Here is an 8,239-nt window from a genome sequence, read left to right on the forward strand (position 1 = left end):
GGATCCTTTATCAACTCTCTCAGTGTATGCTAATTCTCCATTGTCACTCGAGTTAGTAACAGTAACATCCAGAGGAAGAGATGTTTCAACATTCTCAATAGGAACAAATGTTTCAGAATCATCCATAGGGAATAATGTTCCAACATCATCTGTGACAACATCTTCTTTAGGGGAGTCATCAACCGCAACATTTATTGACTCCATCATCACCTTTGTTCTTGTGTTGAACACTCTGTATGCCCTACTATTGATAGAGTACCCTAGAAATATATCCTCATCACTTTTAGGATCCATTTTCCTCCTCTGATCACGATCAGCCAAAATGTAGCATTTGCTCCCAAACACATGGAAGTATTTCACTGTTGGCTTCTTCCCTTTCCATAATTCATAGAGAGTAACTGATGTTCCAGATCTGATGGTCACTCTATTGTGGATATAACATGCAGTATTCATAGCTTCAGTCTAGAAGTAATATGGGAATTTCTTAGCGTGAAGCGTGACCCTTGCACACTCTTAGATAGTCCTATTTTTTCGTTCTACCACCCATTTTATTGAGGAGTGATAAGTGATGAGAACTTATGACTTATCCCTTCAGTAGAATAGAACTCTTCAAATTTGATGTTCTCAAATTCCTTCCCATGGTCACTTCTGATTCTGACCACATTGCACCATTTCTCTCTTTGAAGTTTTTGACACAGTTCTTTAAAGACTTCAAAGACATAAAACTTTTCTCTGATGAAGCTCACCTAGGTGATTCTAGAGAAATCATCTGCAACAACATAGGCATATTTCTTTCCTCCAAGACTTTCAACCTGCATAGGTTCCATTAAGTCCATGTGAAATAACTCAAGAACCTTAGACGTGGTAGTCATATGTTGAAACTTCTTATGGGACATCCTTGTTTGTTTCCCAATTTTACATTCACCATATATATTTTATTCATCAATCTTCAATTTGGGAATGCCTCTGACAGCTTCACTGGATATGACCTTCTTCGTAGCTTTCAGATGGAGATGTACAAGCTTTTGATGCCATACCTTAGCTTCATCCTCATTTGGCATTAAACAAGTTGAGAAGCATTCAGTTTCTCGAGGACTCCATAGATATTAGTTATCTTTGGATCTGGTTCCCTTCATGACAACTCCACCTTCCCCGTTTGTCACAACACATTCAGACTGGTTAAAGTTAACTTTGAGACCTTGATCACATAGTTGACTAATGCTAATCAAATTCGCAATTAGCCCTTTAACAAGCAAAAAATTGTCAAGACCAGGTTGTCCTGCATGGTCTAGCTTACCAACACCTTTTATTTCACATTTTGATCCATCTCCAAAAGTGACATAACTGGTAGAACGAGGCTTGATATCTACCAAGAACTTTTGCATGCTAGTCACGTGTTTAGAACACCCACTATCAAAATACCATTCTTCTTTAGTATATGCTCTGAGAGAAGTGTGAGTTATGAGTGCAATCAAAACCTTTTGAGAGTCCACTTCTTCTTAGGTTTACCACCAGTTTGTTCCTTTCTAGGATGTGAAACAACCTTGGGATATCCATGCAGCATGTAGCAGACGACTTTTATGTGACCTAACCTTCCACAGTAGTAACACCTTTGATTCTTCTTTTGTTGTTTTTGAGGATTTTGAGGCCTTTGATCAGACATCTTCTATTTTCCTTTAGCAGGAATAAACTTTACTTTTGCTACTTTATTTTTGGCCTTTCCTTGATGAGTATAGAATCCTTTTGTTGTTGTGAAGGCAAGCTTCTACAACACTATGTTTTGATGAAGACAACTATCATAAGTATGCATCAATAAAGGATGAGCAAAAAGATCAAATAAGCAATGGATCAAGTATTTTTAAAAGAAACAAGATTCAAGATTTCCTCAATGGTTTCAAGCTTGGTTGATCTAAGGTATTAAGATTTATGGCAAAGCAAGTCTATTAATGCATAACAAGTGTTTTCAAACATATATACATCATCTATAAATCTTACATACATCCTAGAATCATTTCAAACCTTTCCATAAAGGATTTTGAGTTTTTCTTTCTTAGGAACCGGGTTCCAAATTGGAGGAACCGGTTCCCCAAGACTTCTGCCAACTTTTATGTACGCTAAAAGAGTCAGGAACCGAGTTCCAGTTTTTGGGAACCGGTTCCCCAGTTCAAAATTTGAAAATCTTGTTAACGTTGGGTTAGGGAACCCGGGTTCCATATTTTGGGAACCGGTTCCTCTGTGCGCAGTTTGAAAAATTATATCTTTTCCAACAGCTTTTATGTCATACCTCTTCACCCTTTGTATTTGCAACCTTCCATGGATTATGATCTTTTGTAGGGGTGTTTTAGAGGCTATAAAACACAGAATTTCAGATTTATCAAATCACCTCTTTCATTCAAAAATTCATACAAATCTTATACATCAAGTAATCTTCATATAAACACCAAGTGTCATATACTTCAAATTTCATTGAAACCTCTTGCATATATTTTCTTTTAATATTGCAAAGAAACATTTCATACCATTCATAAACACTTGTGTTACATTAAAAGATTTGTTTACTTGAAAGGGAAGATCAATCAAGTGATTGATTCATTGTATCAAAACTTCTACTCAAGATATATTTTGTTATTATTGATTTGCTATCCAGGATTGTTGGAAGCAAGAGTCTTTGATTAGTGAGAGGATTGTTCTCATAATCAAGTTGGTAAATCCAAGAGGATTGTTCTTGGTAGTTGTAACCTTGTTGTCCATAGTTTTGGAAACAAGAGGTATCCTTAGGGAGGGTGTTCTCTTAAGGACTTATTGAAATCCAAGAGGATTGTTCTTGGTGGTTTTGTTAGAAGATTGTAGGAGGAGTCTTAGTATAGGCTTGTACAAAGATCTAACAATAGTAAAATCTCTTTCGTGTTTGAAAGGGGACTGGAGTACTCTCGGATTGTGAGGGGAACCAGTATATATCGTTGTGTTCTTTACTTTTCCGCATTTTACCGCTTCCATCACTATTATCAAGAAAAGAAAAGAGCTATTCAAGAACCTTCAAACACTTAACCAGAAAAATAAGTACAAGCATTCTCATAAAACCGGATAAATTTTCAAAGTCCTAATTCACCCCCCCTCTTAGGCGCACTCTTAAACTTACAATTGGCATCAGAGCAAGTTATAGGTAACTTGTTCCTAAAGATCCAGAATGGCTTCCGCAAATCAGAATCCAGTTTTTAGAGATGGTGGTAGTAACAACAAGCCTCCATTATTTTGTGGTGAATACTTTGACTTTTGGAAAATCCAAATGAAGGCTCATTTAGAAGCAAAAGGAGAAGAAGTATGGGAAGCAGTCCGAAATGGTCCCTTTGTTCCTACAACTATCGTCGATGGTGTTGAATCAACAAAGCTTAAAGTTTCATGGAACGATGATGATAGAAGGAAAGTTCTTGCTGACAAAAAGGCGATCAGTCTTCTTCATGGTGCTCTTAGTATGGATGAATTCTTCCGAATATCAACATGTACAACATCAAAGGAAATTTGGGATACTCTTGTAGAAACTCATGAAGGTACCGCTGAAGTTAAAAGATCAAGATTGAATACCTTAAGCCAAGAGTACGAACTATTTAGAATGAAGCCCAGAGAAACTATTCTCGAATTGCAAAAACGATTCGTTCATTTGACAAATCACTTGAAGGCACTCGGTAAGACTCTCCCTACCGAAGAACTAAATTTAAAGGTGCTCAGATCTTTAACAAGAGAATGGCAACCGAAAGTAACGGCGATATCCGAGAAAAAGAATCTATCAAAGATGACTTCCGCAACCTTGTTCGGTAAACTTCAAGAATATGAAACAGAACTCGGAAGACTTGAAACGCATGAAATTCAAATGAAAGATTCAAAAGATATTGCCTTGAAGACAAGAGTCAAGCATCATGATAGCAATCAAGAGGATGAATCCACTAGTGAAGAAGATAATGAGTTTATCAAAAAGTTTGAAAAATTTCTAAGAAAAGAAAAGAAAAAGGAGATCATTAAAGATGAAGTACCAACAAGGAAGATTAAATGCTTTGAATGTGGAGAAAGAGGACATGTCAAAAGTGAATGCCCTAAACTTGAAAAGAAGAACAAATACTTCAAGAAAAATAAGGATAAAAAATCAAAGAAAGCATATGTAGCATGGGATGACAATGAAATAAGTTCATCTTCAGATGAAGAACATGCGAATCTTGCATTGGTAGCAACACACCATTCTGATGATGAAGACAATGAGGTTAGTAATGAATTTTCTCTTTTTGATAATGATGTTCAAGAGGCTATAAATGAATTGTTAAATGAGTGCAAAATTCTCTATAAAACTATCTCATCTCAAAAGAAAATAATATCATCTTTAGAAGAGAAGGTTAAGATAATAGAAGAAAAAGATGACAAAGAAAAAATGATTAGTGTTCAAGAAGATAGTGTTGCATGCAAGAATTGTGAATCATTTTCTTTTGAAATTGTTCAATTAAAGAGAGTCCTTGAAAGGTATGAAAAAGGACAAATTGGGTTGGAAGGTGTCCTTAGGCAACAAAGATTCCCTAATGATAAAAGTGGTCTTGGATATGCAAAGTCTAAACCAAGTACTAGTAAAACTATCTTTGTGAAGGCAAGTGAACAATTCAACAAATTGGATAAGGCACAAAAGGTTCATCATCATCCTAAAAGGTTTCCTAAAAAGAAACCATATGTTCCTAGATATAAAAGCAACTTTGAACCTACTTGTTTTTATTGTGGTATTATTGGTCACACACCCAATGCTTGTTATGTAAGGAACTTTAGTGTTCCTAGTGGACATTATGTATGGGTGAAGAAAGGAACTAACTATGATGGACCCAAAGCACATTGGGTACCAAATCAAACATAATTTGTTTTGTAGGTTTGCTTGAGGACCACTTAAATTCTATGGTGTTTTTGACAAGTGGTGGTTTTTAAGCATTTGATAGAAGACTTAAACTAACTTTCAAATCTAGTTATAAAGTCCAAGGGTGATTTCACATATGGAGAATAACTTAAAGGAAGAATTCTTGGCATTGTCAAAGTTGAAGTACTAAATTTCACATCAATTGAAGACTTACTTTATGTTGAAAGACTAAAGCAAAATCTTCTAAGAAAAAGCCAACTTTGTGACAAAGGCTTCAAAATAATATTCATCAAAGATGAATGTTTGATGAAGTCATTCATGAGGTAAAACTCATAGGTAAAGAATTAATTGTGTTCATATTTTATAATAATTTATCTTTTTCCCATCCTTTTTGATAATGACAAAGGGGGAGAAGATATTTGTGTATATGTGTATGCTTGCTTGTCTCTAACATTTGCAGCCACAAAGAAATAATATTCTCTATAAATCAAGGGAGAGCTTTGATCAAGGGGGAGTTATCAAATTTAGGGGGAGCATTCACATAAGAGCATTACACTTCATATTTCAAATGTTGTCATCATCAAAAAGGGGGAGAATGTGAAGGCAAGCTTCTACAACACTATGTTTTGATGAAGACAACTATCATAAGTATGCATCAATAAAGGATGAGCAAAAAGATCAAATAAGCAATGGATCAAGTATTTTTAAAAGAAACAAGATTCAAGATTTCCTCAATGGTTTCAAGCTTGGTTGATCTAAGGTATTAAGATTTATGGCAAAGCAAGTCTATTAATGCATAACAAGTGTTTTCAAACATATATACATCATCTATAAATCTTACATACATCCTAGAATCATTTCAAACCTTTCCATAAAGGATTTTGAGTTTTTCTTTCTTAGGAACCGGGTTCCAAATTGGAGGAACCGGTTCCCCAAGACTTCTGCCAACTTTTATGTACGCTAAAAGAGTCAGGAACCGAGTTCCAGTTTTTGGGAACCGGTTCCCCAGTTCAAAATTTGAAAATCTTGTTAACGTTGGGTTAGGGAACCCGGGTTCCATATTTTGGGAACCGGTTCCTCTGTGCGCAGTTTGAAAAATTATATCTTTTCCAACAGCTTTTATGTCATACCTCTTCACCCTTTGTATTTGCAACCTTCCATGGATTATGATCTTTTGTAGGGGTGTTTTAGAGGCTATAAAACACAGAATTTCAGATTTATCAAATCACCTCTTTCATTCAAAAATTCATACAAATCTTATACATCAAGTAATCTTCATATAAACACCAAGTGTCATATACTTCAAATTTCATTGAAACCTCTTGCATATATTTTCTTTTAATATTGCAAAGAAACATTTCATACCATTCATAAACACTTGTGTTACATTAAAAGATTTGTTTACTTGAAAGGGAAGATCAATCAAGTGATTGATTCATTGTATCAAAACTTCTACTCAAGATATATTTTGTTATTATTGATTTGCTATCCAGGATTGTTGGAAGCAAGAGTCTTTGATTAGTGAGAGGATTGTTCTCATAATCAAGTTGGTAAATCCAAGAGGATTGTTCTTGGTAGTTGTAACCTTGTTGTCCATAGTTTTGGAAACAAGAGGTATCCTTAGGGAGGGTGTTCTCTTAAGGACTTATTGAAATCCAAGAGGATTGTTCTTGGTGGTTTTGTTAGAAGATTGTAGGAGGAGTCTTAGTATAGGCTTGTACAAAGATCTAACAATAGTAAAATCTCTTTCGTGTTTGAAAGGGGACTGGAGTACTCTCGGATTGTGAGGGGAACCAGTATATATCGTTGTGTTCTTTACTTTTCCGCATTTTACCGCTTCCATCACTATTATCAAGAAAAGAAAAGAGCTATTCAAGAACCTTCAAACACTTAACCAGAAAAATAAGTACAAGCATTCTCATAAAACCGGATAAATTTTCAAAGTCCTAATTCACCCCCCCTCTTAGGCGCACTCTTAAACTTACAGTTGTTACCAACATTCTTCCCAATTTGAAGAATCTTATCTAGCACATTTGACCTATTGTTGAGCATTCTAACAGACCTAGTCATGTTGTCCAATTTAGAGTTGAGCAATGTAACCTCTCCTTTCAGCTCTGAGATGATAGACCGCTGCTTCACCTTCTCATTATGGAGCTGAGCAATAATCCTCTTTTGATCTTCAACGTGTTTATCAACTTTAATACTTTTGAGGCATAATTCCTTATATGCTTTGGAAATATTGTCAAATGTCAACTCTTCACTATCTGATTCTTCATCGCATACTCCAGATAGGGTAATGACATGTTTGGCAGTTTCAGTGTCACTTTCAGACTCATCTTCTGACCATGACACAGTCTGCCCCTTACTATGCCTCTTGAGATATGTAGGACATTCAGCTTTTATGTGACCATATCCCTCACACTCGTGGCACTGGACTCCTTTTCCTTGATAGACCTATTCTTCAATCTTGTATCTTTTATCAGCATCTTGATTTTTGGCGATGTCAGGAGACTTGTTCTTGACATTTGGTCTTGACTTCCAGTCTATCTTCTTAAACACCTTCTTGAATTGTCTACCGAGTAGCACAAGATCTTCTGATAGATCTTCACTTTTGTCTTCTAAACTCTCAGCATTGGACACAAATGCTAAGTAATTCTTCTTTTCACACTTTTCACCAAGTCTCATCTCAAAGGTTTGAAAGGATCCCATAAGATCATCAACCTTCATGGTGTTTATATCTTGGGTTTTCTCAATAGTAATGACCTTCATGTCAAACCCCTTAGGTAGATATTTGAGAATTTTTCTAACCATCTTGGCATCAGATATCTTCTCTCCAAGTGCACCAGAGGCATTGGTAATATCCAAAATATTCATGTGAAAGTCATGAATACTCTCATCTTCTTTCATTCTCAAGTTTTCAAACTTAGTGGTAAGAAGTTAAAGCCTTGACATCTTTACCTTGGAGGTTCCTTCATATGCAGTCTTTAGGATTTCCCAAGCTTCTTTGGCAATTGTACAACCACTGATCAGTCTGAAGATGTTCTTGTCCACACCATTGAATATGGAACTCAATGCTTTGGAGTTTCCCATGGCGTCTGCATCATCTTTTTCATCCTAGTCCGCCTCCTCCTTGACAGTAACATTGTTGTATTTGTCTTTAACCTCAGGAGGACTCCAACCCTTGATAATTGGTCTCCAGGACTTGCCCTTTATAGACTTAATGAAAGCCACCATGCTAGCTTTCCAATATTCATAGTTGATTCCATCAAGAATAGGTGGCCTATTCAAGAACCCTCCTCATTCCTTGTCCATTGTACCAGAAAGTATCTTCCCTTAATCTCACCTAGAGTCAGAGCA

The 8,239-nt window shown here is 35.9% G+C and overlaps 1 protein-coding gene across 1 annotated transcript; it reads right to left on the reverse strand.

Annotated features, from left to right (window-relative positions):
* Nucleotides 1-1,106: 1,106 nt before the first annotated feature.
* Nucleotides 1,107-7,789, reverse strand: LOC131620121 (uncharacterized). Its single transcript, XM_058891140.1, has 3 exons — nucleotides 7,442-7,789; nucleotides 6,868-7,336; nucleotides 1,107-1,366 (listed from the first exon to the last, which is right to left on the reverse strand). Exons 1-3 carry the CDS (start codon nucleotides 7,787-7,789, stop codon nucleotides 1,107-1,109), a joined length of 1,077 nt encoding a protein of 358 aa, XP_058747123.1.
* Nucleotides 7,790-8,239: the final 450 nt, after the last annotated feature.

This window comes from Vicia villosa, linkage group LG7 (genome assembly GCF_029867415.1).
Source record: "Vicia villosa cultivar HV-30 ecotype Madison, WI linkage group LG7, Vvil1.0, whole genome shotgun sequence".
NCBI classification, from domain to species: Eukaryota; Viridiplantae; Streptophyta; class Magnoliopsida; order Fabales; family Fabaceae; genus Vicia; species Vicia villosa.

Bases quoted from the DNA above. Each gene is read 5' to 3' on its own strand.
- LOC131620121 (XM_058891140.1), bottom strand. From the start codon at position 7,789: ATGAAAGAAGATGAGAGTATTCATGACTTTCACATGAATATTTTGGAT. The intron at 7,337-7,441 runs GTGTTTAAGAAG...ATTGAAGAATAG, and splicing joins TCGGTAGACAATTCAAGAAG to GTCTATCAAGGAAAAGGAGT. The intron at 1,367-6,867 runs GTAAGTTTAAGA...AGTTCTTGGTAG, and splicing joins GAAGAATGTTGGTAACAACT to ATATCAAGCCTCGTTCTACC.